Source organism: Urocitellus parryii, chromosome 6 (genome assembly GCF_045843805.1).
Source record: "Urocitellus parryii isolate mUroPar1 chromosome 6, mUroPar1.hap1, whole genome shotgun sequence".
Taxonomy (NCBI): Eukaryota; Metazoa; Chordata; class Mammalia; order Rodentia; family Sciuridae; genus Urocitellus; species Urocitellus parryii.
Window position 1 is genome coordinate 80912938 of NC_135536.1, and position 24831 is coordinate 80937768.

General features: G+C 39.6%; 2 protein-coding genes across 2 annotated transcripts; both read left to right on the forward strand.

Annotated features, from left to right (window-relative positions):
- On the forward strand, positions 1-14552 carry LOC144255446 (uncharacterized). Its single transcript, XM_077800142.1, is given in 6 exon segments — positions 1-504; positions 571-1057; positions 1060-1362; positions 1397-4021; positions 4173-5367; positions 14462-14552. Coding segments are annotated over 6 exon segments (5205 nt in total).
- A 6152-nt stretch (positions 14553-20704) lies between these two features.
- On the forward strand, positions 20705-21646 carry LOC144255344 (olfactory receptor 4F21-like). Its single transcript, XM_077799831.1, has one exon. It carries the CDS (start codon positions 20708-20710, stop codon positions 21644-21646), a length of 939 nt encoding a protein of 312 aa, XP_077655957.1. The 5' UTR covers positions 20705-20707.
- Positions 21647-24831: the final 3185 nt, after the last annotated feature.

Below are 24831 nucleotides of genomic sequence, written 5' to 3' on the forward strand. Positions count from 1 at the left end.
ATGGGACAGAGTCATTCCACGCCTCTGTCCCTGACCCTTGATCACTGGGCTGAAGTCCGCATAAGGGCTCAAAATCTTTCTTTTTCAGTAAAACGCTGGACCTGGCAGACTCTCTGTGCCACAGAATGGCCCGCCTTTGGAGTTGGATGGCCTCCAGAAGGATCTTTCTACTCCCCATTGATTCAAAAAGTCAGAGATATTGTTTTTCAGCCGGGGCCACATAGTCATCCAGATCAACAGCCGTATATCTTAACTTGGCAGGACCTTTGTGAATCTCCTCCTCCTTGGGTAAAGGCTTTTCTTGTCCCTGTTCTTGCTCCTACCCCTCCCCCTGCGATTCTATCTCTCAAACCTCCTCCTCCACCCTTTGTTGTCCCTGAGTCTCAAGATTTGACTCTGCTGGACTGTCCTCCCTTTCCTTATCCCCTGCCTCCATTCCCCAACCCCCAACACCCTCTAAGTGATTCCCGTGCTGCTGACTCAGCTTCTCCACCATTGAAGGAAGTTAAGCAAGTCCAGCACCCTTCAGATGACTTCCCCGAGGTACACATAGACCCTCCTCCCCTGGAGGAAGCTGGCCCAGCTAAAAGAACTCACCAGCAGCGAATGATTAAAAATCCTGAAGCCCCCGTGATACTTCCCCTCCGTCCTCATGGGCCAATGATAGAGGATAGCCATGGTGGAGAAATGCAAGTGTACCAGTATTGGCCTTTCTCCTCTTCAGATCTATATAACTGGAAAAATAACAATCCCCCTTTTTCCAAGGACCCCACCCAGCTCACAGGTCTGATCGAGTCATTGATGTTTTCACACCAGCCTACTTGGGATGACTGCCAACAACTCTTAGGTACTCTCTTCACGACAGAGGAATGAGAGAGAATCCTCCTGGAAGCAAGAACAAATATCCTCGGACCAGATGGGCAACCGACACAACTTCCCAACATAATCGAAGCTGACTTCCCCTTGAACCGACCTAACTGGGACCCCAACACCTTTGAAGGTAGGGAGCATCTATCCACTTACCGCCGGACTCTAATAGCAGGTCTCCGAGCAGCCACTAGACTAATTTGACCAAGGTAAGAGAGATTATTCAGGGGCCTAATGAATCACCCTCTATGTTTCTGGAGAGAATTATGGAGGCATATAGGAGATATACTCCTTTTGATCCTCAGGCAGAGGATCAAAAGGCATCTGTCATGATAGCCTTTATTGGGCAAGCTGCCCTGGATATTAAAAGAAAGTTACAATGCTTAGATGGATTACAAGATATGACTTTGAGAGATTTAGTCAGAGAAGCTGAGAAGGTATACTATAAGAGAGAAACTGAGGAAGAGAAGGAACAAAGGAGGGAGAAAGAAAAGGGAGCAAAGGGAGAAAGAAAGGGAGCAAAGGGAGAAAGAAAGGAAAGATGAAAGAAGCAAAAGACAGACTGAGGCATTGACTAAGGTCCTGGTCACAACAACAAATAGGCCAGAAGTTAGGAGACAGGTAGACAGAAAGGGATACCTGGGCCCACGCCAGAAGCCACATCTGGCCTCAAATCAATGTGCCTACTGTAGAGAAAAAGGACACTGGGTCAAAGAGTGGCCTAGAAAGAAACAGCCACGCCAACCAGCCATTCTAACTCTGGAGGATGACTAGGAAAGCCGGGGCTCACATCCCCTCCCCGAGCTCAGGGTAACATTTGAAGTGGAGGGGACCCCAGTAAACTTTGAAGTGGATACAGGGGCAGTATACTCAGCCCTTAAGGCCCCATTGGGCCCTCTATCAACTAAAAGGTCTCTAGTTCAAGGGGCTAATGGCAGTAAATATCGGGCTTGGACAACTAAGAGGACCATGGACCTGGGAAAAGGAAAAATCCATCACTCCTTCCTAGTGATCCCAGAATGCCCAGCCCCATTGATGGGCAAAGATCTGCTCACCAAACTCCGGGCCAGAATAACTTTTAACCCTGAAGGCCCCCAAATGAAATTTCTAAATCCTCCAGTAAAAACTCCTATAGTCATGGCTTTAACTATGTCAGTAGAAGATGAATATCAACTCTTCACACCCCCCAAGACTGATCAAACAGGCAAGCTACCCCAGAAATGGATAACAGATTACCCAGATGCCTGGGCAGAAACTGCTGTGTTAGGCCTAACCGTGAAACAACCTCCAATAATGGTGGAATTAAAAACCTCAGCCTCCCCAATTAATATTAAACAATATCCTCTGAGCAAAGAAGCTAAAGATGGGATAAGGCCCCATATTCAGAAATATCTGGCCTTAGGGGTCCTAAGGCCCTGTCAATCGGCCTGGAACACTCCCCTGCTACCAGTAAAAAAGCCAGGAACCGGGGACGATCGCCCTGTTCAAGACTTAAGAGAGATCAATAACAGAGTGCAGGACATTCACCCCACAGTACCTAATCCGTACAATCTGCTTAGCACCCTTAACCCCGAGCAAAAATGGTATACTGTCCTGGACTTAAAAGATGCTTTCTTTTGCTTGCCTCTGCATAAAGATAGTCAATTGCTGTTTGCTTTCGAGTGGGTAGACCCAGAAACCGGAACATCTGGTCAACTAACTTGGACCAGACTTCCACAGGGATTCAAGAACTCCCCCACTCTTTTTGATGAAGCCCTCCACAGAGATCTCAATAACTTCAGAACCATGCATCCTGAAGTCACCCTACTCCAATATGTGGATGACCTGCTACTGGCAGCGGACACCAAGGAAAACTGTGAGTCTGGGACCCAAGCACTACTATCTGATCTTGCTCAACTTGGGTATAGAGCTTCTGTCAAAAAGGCCCAAATTTGCCAACAGGAAGTAATCTTCCTGGGCTATTCCCTTAGGGGCAGTAAATGATGGCTCACTGAGCCCAGAAAACAAACTGTTGTGCAGATACCACCCCCATCTAATAAGAGGCAACTTAGAGAGTTTCTTGGGACTGCTGGCTTTTGCAGGTTATGGATACCTGGGTTTGCAACCTTAGCTGCTCCTTTATACCTGTTGTTAAAGGGAAATGCCAAATTCCAATGGAACCCTGAACACCAACAAACTTTTGATAACATCAAAAGGGTGCTGCTATCTGCTCCGGCCTTAGCACTCCCAAATGTAGAAAAACCCTTTACTCTCTACATTGAGGAAAAGAAAGAAATAGCACGAGGAGTGCTCACTCAAACTTTAGGACCTTGGAAAAGGCCTATAGCCTACTTATCAAAAAAGCTGGACCCAGTGGCTAGTGGATGGCCTCATTGCCTAAAAGCTATAGCAGCAGTGGCCCTACTAATCAAAGATGCTGATAAGTTAACTCTGGGGCAGAAGCTAACTGTTATAACCCCCTATGCCCTAGAGAGCATCATCCACCAGCCACCAGACAGATGGCTATCAAACTCTAGAATAACACACTATCAGAGCCTATTGCTTGACAAGGATAAAATAATATTGGGACCCCCCACCCCACTTAACCCGGCTACACTACTACCTGAACAATCATCAGAACCCGTCACTCATGACTGTCAACATATACTGGCAGAAGAAACCAGTATACGACGGGATTTAAAGGATCAGCCACTGCCCCACCCTGAGGTCATATGGTTCACTGATGGCAGCAGCTTTCTCCAGGACGGTAAGCAATAGGCTGGGGCAGCAATTGTTAGCAGAACTAAAGTCATCTGGTCCTCTAGCCTCCCAGAGGGAACATCAGCTCAAAAGGCAGAACTGATCGCCCTCACGAAGGCATTAGAGCTAGCAGCAGGTAAAAAGGCCACCATATACACAGATAGCCCCTATGCCTTCGCTACCGCTCATATACATGGGGCTATCTACCAGCAAAGGGGACTATTAACCTCGGCGGGAAAAGAAATAAAGAACAAAGATGAGATCCTCCGCCTCCTCTCAGCAATACGAAGCCCTAAAGAACTAGCTATAGTACACTGTCCAGGGCATCAGAAAGGAAACAATCCCGTAGCGGACAGAAACAGGAGGGCAGGGGCTGGGGATGTGGCTCAAGCGGTAGCACGCTCGCCTGGCATGCGTGCGGCCCGGGTTCGAACCTCAGCACCACATACCAACAAAGATGTTGTGTCCACCAGAAACTAAAAAAAAATAAATATTAAAAAAAAAAAAAAAAAAAAAAAGAAACAGGAGGGCAGATAAAGAGGCTAAATTGGCAGCTCTAAACAGAGTAACCATGTTAACACTTTCCATACGGGGGAAATATAAGTCAGGAGATTTAACTACATCGGGGCACCCTGACAACTTAACATCTGAGGACACTGACACTGAACTCCTTGACAACACTGAACCCAACTTGCAATTTCAGAAAGCCCTACACTACGTTAAAGATGTACATCAACTCACTCACCTTGGTTCAAAGAAACTGCAGGCATTCCTAAAAGATCAAGAACAGAGTTTTCCACTAACCAGCTCACAGCGAAAAGAATTAGCTGAACGAGTAACAAAAGCCTGTCGGGTCTATCAATTGGTTAATGCTTACCCCTCCAAGCTTCCTATAGGAAGGGGCCTTCGAGGAACCAGATCAGGACAATTCTAGGAAGTGGACTTTACTGAAATTAAGCCAGCAAGGTATGGACTTAAATATCTCCTAATCTTTATAGATACATTTTCAGGATGGATTGAAGCCTTCCCCGCAAAAAATGAAACGGCGCAAATGGTGGTCAAGAAGATCCTGGAAGATATTTTTCCAAGATATGGCCTGCCTAAGGTAATAGGGTCCGATAATGGACCGGCGTTCGTGGCCCAGGTAAGTCAGGGGTTAGCCAGGACCCTGGGGATTAATTAGAAGTTACATTGCGCTTATAGACCCCAGAGCTCAGGACAGGTAGAAAAAATGAATAGAACCATTAAAGAGACCTTGACGAAATTAAGCTTAGAGACCGGCATAAAAGATTGGACTATGCTCCTGCCTTATGCACTGTTTCATGCAAGAAATACTCCCTCTGTTTCTTTGTGTAACCTCACCCCCTATGAAATTCTCTATGGTGCCCCTCCTCCAATAAGGGACCTGACCCCAACTCTAAGACCTAATGATTCCTTTCACACCCCCTTGCTTGACAGACTAAAAGCTCTTGAAAGAACCCAGCGATACCTGTGGAAACAGCTGGCCACTGCCTACCAACCTGGGGACGAAGGGACCCCACACCGATATCAAGTAGGAGACTTCGTCTACGTAAGACGACATCAGGTGTCATCCCTAGAACCTCGCTGGAAAGGACCATACCAGGTGCTACTTATAACACCTACAGCAGTAAAGGTAGACGAAATCACCTCCTGGATCCATGCCTCTCATCTCAAGCCTGCTCCCTGTCCAGACTCTAGCTGGAAATTGGAAAAGACTGATAACCCTCTCAAATTGCGTATTCGCCATGTGGATAGGGCTATGGATCCTCCCCTTGACCATCAATAGTCCTAATCCTCATCAGCCCGTTCAGCAGCGATGGCTGATCATAAATCCTACTGGACAGGAAGTATGGTCTGTCTCGCACACAGCCCCCTTAGGGACCTGGTGGCCATCTCTCCACCCGGATATTTGTCAGCTGGCTATAGGTCTTTCCTATTGGGATATCCCTGATAAAAAAGATGCCACTAAAATTCCATTAAATCCCCTCCGTATCATAGATAATGGAAACAAACATTATGGATGTAGTGACATACAAGTTAGATGTAGGTTGGCTAGCCTGGATTATTATATTTGCCCAGCGGACAATCGAAGCCGCAAACAGTCACGGCTGTGTGGAGGAAAAGCCAACTTCTTCTGTAAGTCATGGGGATGTGAGCATACAGGGGCTGTCTGGTGGAACCCAGACTCCCCTAACAGTCTGATTCGGGTAGGAAGAAATAATACTAAATTAAATCCCAAACAATGTCTTCCATTTAAACGGAGTCCCCAAGTGGAAGCTTCTGGACTAGTTGACCCTACTCCATGTAACACAAATAGCCTATGCAACCCCCTAAATATAACCTTCACCTCCAAAGGAAGAAACCAAAATGTCTGGGCATAGCTTTCAGGAAAAACCTATGGAATGCGATTTTACACCACAGGATATGATTTTGGCCTTTGGTTCACAATCAGGTTGGAGAGAAAAGAAATTCCCTTGGCCATAGGACCCAATCCCATCAAGCCAGAAATTGGGCCTCATAGACCACCTGAACCTAAACGTACTAGGGACCTTTCACTTTCCCATACTCCTCAAGTTTCACCTTCATTTACTTCCCCAATTCAGAGTGAAGTCAACCCCTTCCCCTGGAAGCTAATTGAAGGAGCCTTTGCTGTGCTGAATTTCACACAACCAGATCTCACTCAGTCTTGTTGGCTCTGTCTCTCCTCTGCTCCCCCTTATTATGAAGGGATAGCAATTGATGGGACTTATGCAGTAAAAGCGCAGAGTTCCTCCTGTAACTGGGGTGAAAATCCTAAGTTGACCCTCCCAGAAGTAACCGGGGCAGGCTTATGTATAGGGTCTCCACCTAAAAGTAAACAACGCTTATGTATCCAGACAAAAAATATTGACATCACACAGGGTTACCTTACTCCTGATAATGGAACTTTGTGGGCATGTGACACAGGGTTGACTCCTTGCATTTCAGCCCAGATATTTAACAGCTCTGTAAATTATTGTGTAATGGTGCAGATGTTTCCCAGAGTGCTCTATCATGACGCAGATTCATTTAAAGATCAAATAGAGGAACATACAACCCGGTTTCGCCGAGAACCTGTATCCCTCACTTTAGCCATCTTATTAGGAATGGGAATTGCTGCAGGGGTGGGCACAGGGACTACTGCCCTGGTCCGTGGGACACAACGAATGACCCAATTAGAAACAGCAATGGACCAAAACTTAAAGATATTAGAAACCTCCATCACAGCTTTACAGGAATCTTTAACCTCTCTCTCTGAAGTTGTTTTACAGAACAGGCGAGGGTTAGACCTCCTCTTCTTGAGAGAAGAGGGCCTTTGTGCAGCATTAAGGGAAGAATGTTGTTTTTATGCTGACCATACTGGAGTTGTAAAAGAATCAATGAGTAAACTAAGAAGACGCCTTGAAGAGCGTCAAAGAGAGAGAGAAACCCAAAAAGGGTGGTATGAGTCTTGGTTCACACAGTCCCCCTGGTTAACTACGCTTTTATCAGCCTTGGCCGGTCCTCTAATAATTCTTATATTGTTGCTAACATTAGGACCCTGTTTGCTCAACCGTGTAGTTTCCTTTCTCCAGGCCCAAATTGGACAAATCAAACTTATGGTAATCAGACAACAATATACCCCACTAGCAGACACGGAATGTGACACCCCCCAATGATCACTTTTATGATTAAAAGTAGCCAGAAGAAGAAGTGGGGAATAAAAGGTTAATAAAAAAGGTACTTGTCACTCTGTTTCTCTATATGCTTAACAAAACACTGTTGAAGTTTTAAGAACTGTTTGCTAATCTTGTTCTCAGAATGTGCTGTCCCTAACTGTGGACTGTCTGCTAATCTTGTTCCCAGAATGAGCTGTCCCCAACTGCCAAACTACAAAATGTAACTTCTCTCGCTGCCCTCTCCAAGGAAAGTATATAAGCTCTGCTCAAACTGTTCTCAGGGCTCTATCTCTCTTTGCTATAGAGAGAGCCCTAACATGCTGGTCTCCAAATAAACCCACCCTTCTGCTTTTGCATAAAACAGTCTCTTGCGGTCTCTTACTCCGACGTTTCACCGGACCCTTACAAAACGAACTTTATTTTTAGAACCACACAGGCCAAACAAAACAGGTCCTCAGGAAAAACCCTCAGAGCCCAACTGCCACCACCGGCTTCCCACAAGCCTCTCTCCCAAACACAAGCCTCACCACCTCCCACAATCCTCCTGCTCTTGAGCCCGATTGGCTGGGTCGCGTGGGCGGAGCCAAAGAAGTCCCCCAATGAGCATCACCACAGAGGAGCCAATCAGCTAGATGTTGCTGGGGCCGCTGTGAGCCAATCATCAGCTGGCAGTCTGAAAGTTTGCTGGCAGCTGGAAGTTTGCTGGGGCCCCTTCAGCTGTGGCTCTCAACACTTAAGGATGGTGACCTCTGCTCCCCTCCACATAAGAACACCATTTCTCCATAATACAGCATTCTCAGTGGGTTTGCATCAGTCACTCTACTAAGCAATGTTTGGTACATGAAGCAACTACCCACTGAGCCATTGCAGTGGATCATCTGTGGGGTCTCAGAGATGAGAACATATAGGGCATCTGATCCCCAAGAGGGGTCCAAACTCAGACAATAGTTCTCTTCTCAAGGTGGCTCCTAGTTATAACACCATGGGGGTTTGCTCGGAGATGAAGTGAATTCCTTTTCCAAAGAGAAGATACTGTATTTCAAATTTCTTATCTACTTAGGCTGTAAACCTGTGAGGGTTGTAAAACTCTCCAATAGATGGGATTGCCATTATCTACTGTGATGGATTTTTCAGGCACTCTATCTTCCTTTACTCCTACAAAGGGTAAAATCCTCCTCCCCCAGCTGTGAAGCTAAGGCAGCTGGTGCTAACTTGTGATATTTTGTTTCTCTTGCTATGCTGCTGTCCCAGATCTAAATACTATATGGGTTCCATTTTTCTTTTCCTTTTTTGGGGGGGCGGGGGTAGATCGTGATTTTTCTATTTATCTACTGTTAAGTTTAGTTCTGCTTCTATGTGCACTACCTCAATCACAGCTATGCACCTACTGCTTTGATCTTTGCAGAGAAGCAAATGAAGTGCTCTGTGCCTCTATTCAGACACCTTGGTGATTTTTTTATTGATTTTTTAAAATAAATAAATAAATGACAGTGGAATGCATTACAATTCTTAATACACATATATATCACACTTTTTCATATCTCTGTATATAAAGTATTTTGACACCCAATTCATGTCTTCATACACTACTTTGAATAATGATGTCTATCACATTCCTCCATCCTTGCTAATCCCCTGCCCCCTCCCTTTACCTCCCACTCCTCTGCCCTAAGTAGAATTCATCTATTCCTCCCACACTCCCCCTCCCTACCCCATTATGAGTCAGCCTCCTTATATCAGAAAAAGCATTCAGCATTTGATTTTGGGGGGATTGGTTAACTTCACTTAACATTATCTTCTCCAACACCATCCATTTACCTGCAAATGCCATGATTTTATTCACTTTTATTGCTGAGTAAAATTCCATTGTGTATATATGCTACATTTTTTTTATCCATTCATCTACTGAAGGGCATTTAGGTTGGCTCCACAGTTTAGCTATTGTGAATGCTGAGCACTGTTTCAGATCTATTCAGTCAAAGCACATAAGAGGCATCTAAGAGATGTCATATGGGACTGAATCACAAAAATGACAAGGACTACGTTTTATATAATAAAGTAACTTAACAAATGGATATTATTACAAATTAGAAGGGAAATGAAAGATTACTCACTAGATGTGTTGAGAAAATTAATGAAGCAAAATTGAAAAAAATAGATCTTTTCCTATATTTCCACCAAAAATAATTTTATGTAGATCAAGTATTTGAAAAATACATGTTTATTAATATTCATTAAGTAATGACAGGAAAATGAATTTCCTAAGAATGCAAATATGGAAGACACAATTTTAAATTTTCACAGAGTGTGACTCAAAACTTTTAATGTTAATGTATACAAATGTCATACATAAAATCAAGAAGAAAACAACACTTTCGGCGAAACACTTTGAAAAATGCCAAGAACAAAGAGTGAATGTTTTTAACAAATAAATGAGTATTGAATTCAACATGACAAACACTAATATTTCACCTGTGAAGGGGGATACTTCATCCAAGAATATTAATTTGTATCTCATATAAAAATAGGTGACTATTTTTTGCCTGTTCTGAATCATTTTTCCCCTTTCACTGGTAGCTATACTCCACTTCTTTCATTTGGAAAATTACCCTCCTCAAATCCATGCAGTTCTTTATAGGCTGTCAACCACATGACCTTGGCCCCTCCCCCAAAGGTGAAATGAGGTCCAGACCTGACCCATTAAAGAACAAAAGCAATGCCAATTAGAATCCTTTCATTAGATTTTAATATGGATGCTAGGAAACTGACCTCTTTCTCTGAGGTTGACAATGCTAGGATGAATGTAACTTGAAATTATTTGTTGCCTCTCAGCTCTCCCAATACTACCTATTAAAAATAATGTACTTGGACTGGGGATGTGGCTCAAGCGGTAGCGTGCTCGCCTGGCATGCGTGCGGCCTGGGTTCAATCCTCAGCACCACATACAGACAAAGATGTTGTGTCCGCCAAATACTAAAAAGTAAATATTAAAATTCTCTCTCTCTCATTCTCTCTCACTCTTTCTTTAAAAATAATAATAATAATAATAATGTACAGGGCTGGAGTTGTGGCTCAGCGGTAGAGTGCTTGCCTAGCATGTGCAAGGCCCTGGGTTTGAGCCCTAAAAACACATAAAAATAAATAAATAAAATTGTGTCCAACTACAACTAAAAAATAAATATTAAAAAAAAGTAAAAAAAAAATAGAAGAATACCAAGACACAAAGCTTTTAAAAAAGAGTTTAAAATGGGAAAGAGTGAGGAGAAAAGCAAACAGAGCAATAAGCAACAGAAAAGGAATGAATGAAGGAACAAATTCAAGAAGTATGAAATTGAGAGATCCTATGGAGATCAACGAGGGCAACATAATAATCTTGCAATTCATGGAAAACTGAGAGAATGGAATAAAGTACACCAGCAACCATGAACATACTCCACTGGCCAGAAGGATTCCCCAGGGCAAGGAGGGACAAGGATGCAGGGGCAAGGATGAATGGGAGAGTCCCATTGGGTCTCATATTTGTGGACACTCACAACCTCACTGCAGATGCTGGCAACCCTAGGACTACAGCCAAGTTAGAGGAGTACCCTAAAGTCTGCACCATAGCTCTGTTCCAGAAAAGGAACTTGTATTATCTCTTCTGCAACCCATAGAGCCCAGGCCGTAGCAGTGCAGGAGACATAGTGGAATGGAGCCACACTGATGACTACAACTGACCCCATGCCACAGCTGGGCCAGAGCTGCTGCCATATTCCAGTCAAGCCACATAGTCTGTCCAAACTGCTGCCCTAATCAGCCCAACATGCTTCTCTAGTTGGCCTGTGCCATGTAGTTGGCTGGGCCACCAGTGAACCTATGAATGCACTCCATGGTTCATATCCCCCACCACAGTTCTAAGACACCCAAACCACTCCTAAGTACAAAGGTCTTATTCTGTAATGTTATAGCATTGATTAAATGTGATTCCCTTCTCTTCCAGAATAATCCTTAAAGTCCAAAATCACTGATATCATGTAACATACATTTAATAAATTCTAAATCATTCATCATCTACTTATATAAATAAGCTAAGAAACTCTCATAACAGCATTAATATTATCATTATCCTCATCAATATTATCCTCAGAGTTATTGCCATTACATAAACATTTCAAAATAGTTTCTCAACATTTAAAAATGCCCTCTGGAATTTTAAAACCCATATTCACACTTTAGTATTAACAGGTAGTAGTATTTGAATATTGATTAAAAAATAACAATACATATTTTTGTACAACATATAACAAATACTTTTCTTACTTTAAAAAAAAAAAAAGAAGGGGCGGGGGACATAGCTCAGTTGGCCAAGTGCTTGCTTCATATGCACAAGGCCCTGGGTTCAATCCCCAGCACCACAGAAATGAATTAATTAATTAATTAAAACAGAAATAAAAAAGAAACAAAGGTCTTCCACCACTGCTGGTAAATACCCACTCTGCTTGACATTTCCAGTGCTACTACTCCAATTGCTGGGATGGCCACAAAGTGGACACACCACACCTTCTCTTGTGTGCACCACACACAGCGGGACCATTAGATGACCCACTTTCCCCTGTTATCCCTAGAAATGTGAGGGATCTCTCACCATGCCATCATAAGTACTATACCACAACTCATTAGAGCTAAAAAAGTTATAGGGTAACAACACCAAGGTGATGAACTGGAATCAAAGCCATTGTAGCACACCAAACTAACACCAAAAGACACATCTTCAGTAGAAAATCACTTACTACAAAAACCTTATAAAAGTGCTACAAACTATTGGTCCATCAAATGCACAAATCTCAATTTAGATTCTCAAGAAAACAAGGTAAGGTGATACCTCCAAAGAAACACCTCTTTCGAAACAGACCTCAAAGAAAAGATCATTGATGTAATATTGATCAAGAATTTAAAAAGGGGGCTGGTGTTGTGGCTCAGCGGTAGAACAGTTGTGGTTTCAATCCCCAGAGCCACATAAAAAATAAACAAATAAATAAAGGTTGTGTCCATCTACAACTAAAAAAATTTTAAAAGAAGAATTTAAAAGAATGATTATAAGGAAACTGAATGAAATTAAAGTAACAGATAATTCAAAGGAATTAGAAAGACTATTCAAGGTATGAGTGAACAATTCAGCAAAGAGAGAGTTCTTGAAAAAGAAACAAACAGAAATCTTGAAAAGATGAATAAATCAAATTTAAAAATATAGTTTAAAACCTTAACAACAGATTAGATTGGTGACAGGCCTTTGAAATATTTCAGTTAGTCAAAGGGGTCGGGAGGGGAGGAAAAAAAGAAGGAAGAAAGAGAAAAAGACCAACCCCAAAACCTCTGGGAAACCATTAAACAAACACATCTTTGAACATTGAGGGCACCTGAATGAACAAAATGGGAAAAGCATTATAAAGCTATTCAATGCTATGATAGAATGATAACTGCCCTAATCATGGGGGAAAATACAGACATTCAGGTACAAGAGGTCCACAGGACCCAAACAGACAGAATAGAAAAGAATCAGAAAAGACCCTTACCACAACACATGATAGTCAAACTGTCAAAACTGTAAGACAAAGAGAAAAAAGTGGCAAATCACATTTAAGGAAACCCCAATTAAAATGACAGATTTCTTAAAAGGAACCTTATAAATCAAAAAGGTATGAATTGATAAACTTCAAATCTGAAATAAAATAACTGCCAACAAAGAATATTATAATAGATGTATAATAGATGTACAGTAAAATAGATGTACAAAAGAGAAACAGAAATGGATAGAACTTTATGGATGCAGTAAACCACCAAAGCACAAAGAGGAACAAAAGAGGAAGAAAAGAACAAATAATATTCTAATAAAACAAAAGAAAATGAACAAAATGACAGGAGTATGTCCTTCTTCATCAGTAATAACCTTGAATGTAGATGAATTAAATTTCCTAATTAAAAGAAACAGACTGGCTGAGTGGATTTTTAAAAAGTAATATAGCCAGCATTATGCTGCTTACAGTAAACTTGTTTCACTAATAAAGATGCACAGACTGAGAGTAAAAGGATAGAAAAAATATATATTCCATGCAAAAAAAAAAAAACATGAGCAAGAGCAGCTATGTTTATATCAGATAAAGTAGACATTAGTCAAAAACTGTAAAGAGACAAAGATAGTCATTAATACTGATAAAAATATCAATTCAACAGGAAGAGACAATGATTAAAAATACGCTTGTACCTAATTAATGCTGGAGCACACAATTTTATACAAGAAATGTCATTAGAGCTAAAAAAAAATTCAATACAATAATAATAAAAGTACTTCAACACTATACTATAGATCTAATGGACCTCACCAACATTTACAAAACATTTCATCCAATAGCAGAAGAATATACATTATTTTTTTTAAGCACTGGGGATAAAATCCAGGGGCACTCTAACACTGAGTTACACTCACCATCCTTTTTATGTTTTCTTTTGAGACAAAGTCTTGCTAAATCGCCCAGGAGGGCCTTGAATTTTCGATCCTCATGCTTCAGTCTTCAGAGTTGCTGGGATCACAGCCTTGTGCCACTGCCCCTGTCTACATTCTTTTCATCAGCAAGAAACATTCTCTAGATCATACCATGTATTAGAACATAAAACAAGTATTGAGAAACTGGTATGACTCCATTTTAAAAAATAAATAAATAACAGCAGCTTCTACCTCAAAGCCTGTCCTAAGGAAGGGGGCATGACCCTTGTCCTTGGAAAAACCCACAGAGCACTCCTAAGCACATACCCACCCTGCTGAGTTGTTTGTCTGTAAATAACAGGAGAGGTCTGAGGCGCCAGGTGTCCCTGACTCAGTTAAGCTAGGTGAGGACCCATAGCAACCCCCTAGCAGCCTCCTATCAGCATGAGACAGGGAAAATACCTAGAATGCCAGATGACCCCCAAGTAGTTTATGGTGGTTGATAACATGTTGGGAAACCATGCAGTTTAGCACGTACACCCCTCGTGGCTTAAACCAATCAGTTTAAACGAATCCCCCTCTTGTACTAGCCAATCACCCCTACCCAACTTGTTCACACCATTGAATGTGCTAATCAATGTTAAGCGTTGTTTAATTTTCCTGCAGTATGGAATGATTTGCTGTGTGATGTTGTGACGCATAGAGTATCCCCCCAAAACCTAGAAAATCTCACTGAACAAAGGACCAGGACTCACTCCCTGGGACCACTGTGTTGGGAATGGTTGTGAGTCCAGGCTCGAGCTTACAATAAAGACTCTTGTGTGATTGCATCGGATTCGGCTCCTGGAAGTCTATTGGGGTTCCACGAGTCTGGCATAACAGTATCAATAAATACAAAAAAATGAAATCAGACCATGTATCTTTTCTGACCACAATGGAATAAAACTACAAATCAACCAAAAAAAGAAACTGCAGAAATCTTACAAACACACACAAAGCAAACAACACACTTTTAAACAAACAGTGGGTCATCAAAGAAATCAAAAGGAAAATTTAAAATTTTCTAAAAAAAAAATGAAACTGGAAATTCATCATACTAAAATTTGTGCTAATACAAAGGATTTTCATAACAATAAGTGCCCACACAAAAAAAATATTTTCAAATAAATAACCCAGTGATTCAACTCAAGCGAATAGAAAGCAAGAACAACCCAAGCCCATCAGTTGATGATTTTATACGTAATTCAGGCATTTATAAGAATAAAATTTCATTTTCCCCAAATGACTGAAGGGCATGATGCTAAGTAGGTGAAATGATAATTACTCTGATTTGGTCATTACAAATTGTATACATGTATGGAGTTATCACACTGTACCATACAAATGTTTATAATTTACATGTCAATTTAAAACAACTTTTTCTATTTGAAAACTTGCCCTCTGTTCTGGCAAATTTTCTCTTCTTTTTTCCTTCATATTTTTTTTAAATTCATACACTGCATTTATGCATAGTGGTGAATTTCTTACTACATATTCATACATTCACACAATATAACAATATAGTTACTGAAAGAGTTATTGTGCACTTGTCCAGCTTCATATAAGCATATAAGTACAACAACATACTACATGTTATTTTGCTATCCACTTTGTTAACAATATGTTGCGGTTGTATTTAACACAACAAAGTTGAACTTGCTTTTTAGTGGCTGCAGAGAATTTAAATGTATAGGTGTAACATAATTGATTTAAAATCAAACAATAGATATTTTTAGTTGTTTTATTCACTTTTAAGCTTTATTGACTGAATGAATTTCTATATGGCTAAATCCATTTACACATTCTTAATTACATGATATATTATTATATAAAAATAAAGCTTTTAAATATTCTAAAAATGTAGCATTCTGTCTTTTTTAGAATTGTTTATATTAATTTTAAGTTAATATTTACCTATTTATAGGAATTATCAAATTTGCAACAAAATAGCACAAAAATGCCAAAAAATTTCCACTTTGTTTCCCTCTCTTTTTTATTGATTTTTTGAAAAATAAATGACAGCGGAATGCATTACAATTCTTATTACACAAATACAGACAATTTTTCATATCTCTGGTTGTATATAAAGACACCAATTCGTGTCTTCATACATATACTTTGGATAATGATGTCTATTACATTCTACCATCCTTACTGCCCCCTCCTTTTTCCTACCACCTCTCTGCCCTATCTAGAATTCATTTATTATGAGTTTTTTAGATCCTCTGGTCACACGGACAAAAAAAAGAAAAAAAAATTCTCTAGGGAAAAAGTCCCTAAACCATGAGGTATCATGTTTTTGTAGTATCACTTGGTCATTGCTTCTGTGGTATATAAAATTAGCTTCATATCTTCCTGTTGCAGGACATTATATGGACTTTTACATTAGAGAGCACAGGAAAACCTGAGTCCCAGAAGATGCTCTTCTCTTTATACAGGTAAAATGAATGTATGGGAATAAATTTAATAATAGGAAGCATGGCTTTAGTTTGAGACATGATTCTGTTCTTGGGATAGCTGTGAACTTGAGTCAGATCCAAAAGGGCATGAGTGTATCCTAAAGTGAAATAGAAAGTATCCTGGAGAAGGAATTGAATAACACAGGATAATCATTGTGAAAAAGCCTACAGACATACTAGAAAAGGCTAACTGACTTTAACCTAGAACTAAACCACATTTTGCCTAGGAAAATGTGAATGACATTAGAAAAAGGCACAGTTTTATAATGTTTTGAATTCTGCAGAGGTTTCAATAAATCATTCTGTTGTAATTGATGATTACATTGATGATCTCATCTTCTGCCACTTGGTGAATAGGCAAAAAAAAAAGACACATGAAAATTAAAAACAACTAAAAAAAGTTCTACATTTTCTCTCCATTGGCTTTTCAAAAGATGGTTTCTGAATAGAAATAAAAATTTGACATGGAGACCAATGAATGACCAAAAGCTGAATAATTTCTAAAGTAATATCATTTTGAAATGTACAATCAATAGCATAAAGAGAAATCCTACAGATGACAAAAATTTCAAAGTGCAATAATATTTAAAAATACCAAGAGTTACTATATTTGTGTTTTCCCCATAGTTTATAATCAGAGTTTATACCAGTTTAATCTCTGAACGATAAGAAGAATGGTGAAGAGTTTAAAAAGTGTTCACAAAGGAAGAATTTTCTGGAGTTGAGTGTACCTGAGAAAGGAAATCAAAGAGTAAATGTATAAGGTGTTGTTTTCTGAGACTTGCAAATTGAAAGCTACAGGGTGACTTTGTTTCATTTAAGCAAACAGGCATTTATTTGAAAAGGATATGTTCCCAGAGTAATAAGAGTAGAGATGTTCTCAAATTAGAGGGGGTTAGATTTTGCTTGGATATAAAGAATGTTTTGTGACACTTTAAAGAGTAAAAACACAGTAAGTTTGGGCTGAGGGAAATAATCAACTTGGAATATTTTAGAGGTCAGAGGAAACATATATAGATAAAGGTTTAGATGACACATAGATTTGCTATAGGTCCCATTTAACTTGATGACTCTGTATTTGGAACCCCTACCAAATATTTATTTCATCCATAAAAATTAAATGTCTGGGCATCTGATTTGGAGGATTTCTAAATTTTATATAAGTAGAGGAAAAGGATCAATCACAAGACAGGGTAAAGAGGTCTTGTCTTTTACATCATGGATATATAATTATTTCAAATTAACATAATTAATGCATTTAAGAAAAATTATTTCAAGGACAGCTGATTTATAAGAGAAGATGATTTCAAAAGCGCTCCTTAGGAGTTTCCCTGAGGATATTGATGACTTCTAGCTAAAAAAGCATCAGCTCTAAATCTTTCCAGGACTTTTTCTCTAGAATGAGATTTGAACCCTGACCATCAAGTGACTTTAAAGCTGTAATGGCTCAAACTTTATGAGCTTTTATATTCCCTGATATTTAAGGAATATAGTCTCATCCATTTGGCACATCTACATTCCATAGCTCCATCTCATTTTGTTTTAAACTCACTTTAAAGAGAAATTTGGGTTCCTGTCTACTTCATAAGATCAGAGATCCAAAAAGACAACTGAATTTATAGATCATGAAAACTAATGGAGAAAATCTTCTAAGAGCCTTAGTGCTGAAAAGATTCCTGGAGATATATAATAATTTGTTTATAATTATACTATTTCTAAAGAATAGGTTAAAAGAACAGTGTAGATCATATCTTAGAGACTGTCTAAGATATGATTTGAAATGAAATTTTTCTCTCTTCCCTTTTCATTACATGCATACTTTCCAAATTTCAGAGTCCTTTTCAGATTTTCCTTTAATTTTTTTAATTTCATATATTCTGCAATTCTTGATCAATTTTATAATACTACATTTTCTATTTTCTGTGCCACTTCAGAACTGAGATCTGCTTATCGTCTTTAATTATATAATTAGGCATAACTTAATATGCCTTTAAATCATCCAAACACATCGTTTTCTATCTTTCAGAAAACACTGTTCCCATCATGTACCTGTTGTGATTCTAAGTTTTGGGAAACACTGGAGAGAAGAAAGATGTAGTCTGTAACTTTATGGGGATTGTGGTCTAATAAAGGAGAACAAAACAACAAATTATGTCTGTAGTAAGTACTATAAAGAAATACATTTAATTTACATTTAAAATTTACTTTTGATCACTAAAATTATAATCTATTATTGAGTAGAATGAGCCACTATATTTTGAAATATCTTTCAGACATGGTGTTTAGATATTCTCTACTTGTCAATGACATCTCTCATTTTTATTTATTTATCTCATGCATTAATCACCATAATGGGTAAGTGAAGAAAGGAAAGTAATATTAATATTTACTGAATATCTACATATCGAATACAAATATCCTGAATGCATGATTACAACCTTTAATTATTTTATCCCTACAACTTACCATAAGAAGTCAATATTTAAATTTGTTCATCTGATAAATAAACTGAGGAGTAAAAGTTTAAGTACCTTGCCCAATATAGCTTCTCAGTGGCTGAACTATGGTATACATTTTGGTTTTCTGAATCCAAAGTCCTTTTTCGTTCTACTATGTTATGTTGCTTCCCTAAGTACAGTCAAAATTACAATGTAATGTCCTAAGTCCTTTCACAGATGTTTCAACAAAATATTGTCTATTACACCACAGTGACCTTTATAGGTTTAAGCTTTCAGATCCTCCAAGGCAATGATTCTCACATTATCTTATTTTTCTCCCCCAGTGCTTCATTTAGTAGAATGCAAATTCAGATGTTTATCTTTCATTGTAATATCAAATTGTTGGAGAAACTTCGAACACTTACTCATCATTTCAGTAGCTAAGGTGATGCAAACTGGTAATTGACAGTTCATGGACCTGCACCTCTCTGTCGACCACTTTTTCATTGCATCAGAGAATCCAAATAACATAAAGTAAGACCTTCTAGGTTTGGTAAACATTTAATAAACTTTGAAGATAAATGTTTTCCAGAGGTGGGGAGTAGGAAGGAAGGGCTTATTTATCAGAATAATCTTGTGGTCTTGGTGGAGGCATGAGTTGAGAAAAGGTGAATAGTTTTCTCTGACTGAACTATGTGTTCTGAAGGAAAAATTGAAAGAACTTGGGGTTGAATCAATTTCCCATGTTGGCCAACCTATCTCATGAGGAACATCACTGCAACTTCTCTGGGACAAAGCATATTAAATTCAGAGACAACTCTACATAGAACAGAACAACTCTGTATGATAACCAACAACTTCTCTGTGTGGGCATAATAAGTGGATTTCTCCCCCATTTCCAGTTTCATTAAGGTACAATTGAAAATACATATTAAATATATTATTGGTGAACAATGTTAGACTTTGATATGTATATACACATTGTAAAAAGATTGAATCAATCTATGCTTATTTGTGATGAGAAGAACATTCCAGATCTACTTCTTAGAAATTTTCAGGTATGAAGTACACATTTATTATAAACCACAATCACCACACTGTAAAACAGATATACAAAATTAAGGATCCAAACTGAATATTTGATGAATATCTTCCCATTACATCTCGCCACCACACCCCATCCACTCCTGGCCCACCATAATAATCTCTGCTTCTATGAATGTGATTTCTTATATATTATACATATAAGTGAAATCTCAGTAATTGTCTTTCCACGTCTCTTTAATTTCCTTGGCACAAGAACCTCAATTCTCATTCATGATGTCACAAAACTCAGAATATCCTTTAATAAGGTATAGAATGTGTGTGTGAGTGAGAGAGAGAGAGAGAGATCTATACAACTGTCAATGGGCATGTCATGTTGTCTCAAATATATTATACTCTCTCAGCATATTATAAATAAGGCTGTGATAAATATAGGAAAATGTCTTTTGGGCATAATAACGTCACTAACCTTCATATATATGCCCACAAGTGGAATTGTGAATTATATGGAAGATCTACTATAATTTTTTTTGTTTCTGTTGATATTAGAGCTATAATCCAGGGTCCTGTACATACTAAGAAAGTGCTCTATCACTGAGTTACATAATGTTCAATTTTTTTGACAAATCTCTATACTATTTTCCTGAATTGCTGCTACCTTAAAGTCCAACTAACAGTGTACAAAGAATTTGTAACTTGATATCCACCCCAAACTTGTTATATTTTGACTTTGTGATAATAACTGTTTTAACAAGTATAAACTAATATTTCACTGTGATTTTAGTTAATACTTCCCTGATTCATTAGTGATGTTAAGCCTTTTTTCATATACTTGTTGATATTTAGGTTGGTTTAATGCTAAACTAAAACTAGGTTTTTATAACTTTGACCTCTCTCCTCCTGGTCTATTAAAAATTTGTATTTTCTCCTATTGTTCTTCAGGCAGCACCTCCAACAAAGCCAATGGATGGAGCAAATCATTCTGTGGTGTCGGAGTTTGTGTTCCTGGGACTCACCAACTCCTGGGGTATCCAACTACTCCTCTTTGTTTTCTCCTCCATGTTTTATGTGGCAAGCATGACGGGAAACTCCATCATTGTGTTCACGGTGGCTTCTGAGCCTCACTTACACTCTCCCATGTACTTTCTGTTGGCTAATCTCTCCTTCATTGACCTGGGTGTTTCTTCTGTCAGTTCCCCAAAGATGATTTATGACCTTTTCAGGAAGCACAAAGTCATCTCCTTTAGAGGCTGCATCACCCAGATCTTCTTCATCCATCTCATTGGTGGTGTGGAGATGGTGCTCCTCATAGCCATGGCCTTTGACAGATATGTGGCCATATGTAAGCCTCTTCACTACCTGACCATCATGAGCCCAAGAATGTGCATCTTCTTTTTAGTGGCTGCCTGGGTGGTTGGCCTTATGCACTCACTGGTTCAATTAGCTTTTGTAGTAAAATTGCCCTTCTGTGGCCCTAATGTGTTGGACAGCTTTTACTGTGACCTTCCTAGGTTCATCAAACTTGCCTGCACAGACACCTATCGACTGGAACTCATGGTCACAGCCAACAGTGGTTTCATCTCTGTGGGCTCCTTCTTCATACTGATCATTTCCTATGTTGTCATCATTCTCACTGTTCAGAAGCACTCTTCTGCTGGTTCCTCCAAGGCTCTGTCCACACTGTCAGCTCACATCACTGTGGTGGTCTTGTTCTTTGGTCCTTTGATATTCTTCTACACATGGCCATCTCCCTCCACACACCTGGATAAGTTCCTGGCCTTCTTTGATGCTGTTCTGACTCCTTTTCTGAATCCTGTCATCTACACACTACGGAACCCTGAAATGAAGGTAGCAATGAGGAGAATATGCAGACAGTTAGTGAGTTACAGGAAGATCTCTTAAATGATTGTATTTAGAACAGTCTTCTTTGAACACAGACATTCCTTGTTGCTGATAAAACTCGGAGATAAGCCTTTCTTTGTCTACTCTCATTTGCTTATGCATGCTGATATTGAGGCCATTTTGTCTTCTAATTAGAAGGAAGGGAAAATCTCTTCTGAAAACAGAAGAAATCATATAGAAAATTATTTGAAAAGCATAGATTATGATAATTCTCAACCTCAATTCCTAAGGAATAATATATAAATGAAGTAAATTCATAGACGTATAGAAGAGGGCAGGCTACTTTAAAGCCTTTAGAACAGGGAAATTTTCTCACTTGGTCTTTTATCTCTTAAAAACAGCAATTGCCTCACATACAGAAATTTCTGGCTGTATTCAAAGAGAGGGCATTAAAACGAGCTTCTTTTGCTTTCTTGCAACTTGCAAACACTCCCTCTTGGTACTCTGCAAGGTTGTGCAAGGAGGTTAGACTCTCAAGAGCACTCATCCTAGTCTAATGGATAGATGGTGTTTTGATAGAAAGGTCAAAGCTATTTTTAGAAAGCCAAGAAGGAACTAAGAAAGCATCATGTCTTTTCTTGATTAGCATTATGCTACCCAAACCCGTTCAATTTCCATTGCCCTTTTTATCCTACTTCCTTTTCTCCCATTTTGCTTAGTATATTTCTATCTGAATTTCACCACATGGAGAGTTTGTGTGGTTTTTGGATGTGGAATTGATGAAACATTCACCTTTGGTTTGAAGATGGGTGTACTGTCCCCATGTTGCTTCTGGTATGCTGGCTCACCCTGTGGTATGGAACAGCACCTAAGACTGCAGATCCTATCTCCTACTGGTTCTCTCCCTGAAGTTCCTCCAAATCCTGAGCCAGATGCAAGGACATGACTATGATGAAAGTACCCAGGTTACACAGTTACCTGCATTATCAAAATTGGAAGTACCGAGTTAGGCGCGGTGGTGTATGCCTATAATCTCAGCAGCTCCGGAGGCTGAGGCAAGAGGATACAGAGTTCGAAGACAGCCTCAGCAACTTAGCTAGGCCCTAAGAAACTTACCAAGACCCTGTCTCTAAATAAAATATAAAAACTGTTATGGATGGGGCTCAGTAGTTGAGTGTGCCTAGATTCAATCCCCAGTACAAAAAAAAAAAAAAAAAAAAAAGGAAGTTTTGAGAGACAGACACAATACTGGTTTATCTTTGGTCTCTGTTTCATATCCATTTGTCCTTCTGTCAGGCCAAAGCACACTTGGGCCAGTGAGATAAGTTGTTGAGAGACCAAAAAACTACCCAGAGACAGTATATGAGTCATAAGTTTTATTGAGGAAATGCTCACAGGGAAGGTTCAGTGGTGATAGGCTGAACACATAGCGCCTCTGTCCCTCATGGAGCTTTCTCAAGAGGTACCTTGTCTACCTCATGGCATTTTATTTAGTGTTGACTGGCTGGATGAGTGTCATGTATCCTTTCCTCAGCACCTTCAGTTCCACACCTGTCCCCACTCGGAGAGGGGTTCTATATGTTAGGCTGCAGAAGCAGTGACATCACCAGCATTAGTTTGCTTAGATTACTTCTATGACCAGCATCCCAAGAAGCAACTCTCCTGGTGTACATGCAAAAGCAACTTTTTACAGTAGCTGTCCCTAGTTCCCATTGTGCATGAGAGAAAATATCCTTCAAGATAAACTTTATCTACTCATTCTGGCCCAGACACTCTATTCACTTGGCTCTGTTAGGCTCTTGGGAACCGAGAGGGGCATCACAAAACCCTAGTGTTATAATGTCTTCCTCTTCTTTAAGGATGACTTATCTTTCATAATGGTGGCTTTAATGGCCTCAGACTGGCATGAGGTTCAGTGGTAACAGACTTTTAAGAACTGCCTAATGGTTTCCACCATTGTACAAGTCTAATTCCAATAAGTAATACTTTATTCTATACACTCTAGTGATACTATTTCTTTGGTCAAACACTGAGTGATAAATATTCAACACTTCTTTTAGCCTAATTATCTATGAATTTACATTATAGAAAAACTTTTCAATTCATGAGATATCTATGAAACATTGTGTCTGAACAAGGGACATATTATATAGCAAATGAATTATAATAATGAGATTACACCACATAAAACTCATTAGTCCACCCACATGCCCCACCACTTACAAGGAACTGACTGATAGATTAGTAGAATAGGCTGCTAGGTTCACTTACAATGCTATTTAGGGCAATGCACCTTGGGATAATGGGATGGTCTCTTGGGATGCAGGAAAAGTCTGTGATAACCTACAGAAGCAGGCTCTGTTACAGAGAAGAGGGTGACACCCTCTTCTTCAGCAGTAGCTTATTTGTGATTCTAGCATTCTTCCCAGAGCCCTGTTGCCATAAGGATGATAACAGATCACTGCTTTTGCTAGCCCTAGGTTCCTTGTCCATGTCTTATTGGTTCTCACAAACCTAACACACTATTGAAGATAGTGCCTTCAAATACTTACCTTCAATTTCCCAATTTGAGTGTTGTATCATACTTAAAGAAAAGGGAGAGAGTAAAACACCATGTCCCTGAATGTCCCCTTTCTGTTCTCAAAAACCTAGCCAAGTTAACACTGAGAACAAGCCTGGGCTTCAATGTCCAGATGTATATTATTTTGAAAGACCATGGCTTTCTTAATGCATACTGAGAACTAGGGAAAAATAATTTCATCTTTACAAAGTCATCTATTATTATTATTTTTTCACATGTACTTCACAACGTGGCCCCTTGGGATGCTGGGCATACAAGCAAACCAAGCTAATGCTGATGATGTTACTGCTCCAGCAGCCTAACATATAGATTCCCTCTCAGTGGTGACTGCAATAGAACTGAGGGTACGGTGCAAAGGTTATGTGTCACTCATTCGGCCAGCCAACACTGGACAAAATGTCATGAGGGAGAGAGGGCACTGCTTGGCAAAGCACCACTGTGGATGGAGGTGCTACTTGTTCACCTGTCACCATGGGATCTCCCCTGTAGATACTTCTCATGAAGCCCTATGTCTCACATGAATCTCCAGGCACTCTACTTCCCCCCTTGCCTGGCACAACTGGCTGTGGGCATGGCAATTGTGACATCTCTTCTTTCCTGGGCCTTGATTAATTCTTGGCAGTATCTTTAAAACAGTGAAAAGAAACTAGAGTCCTCTGTGTCT

Bases quoted from the DNA above. Each gene is read 5' to 3' on its own strand.
- LOC144255344 (XM_077799831.1), top strand. From the start codon at position 20,708: ATGGATGGAGCAAATCATTCTGTGGTGTCGGAGTTTGTGTTCCTGGGA.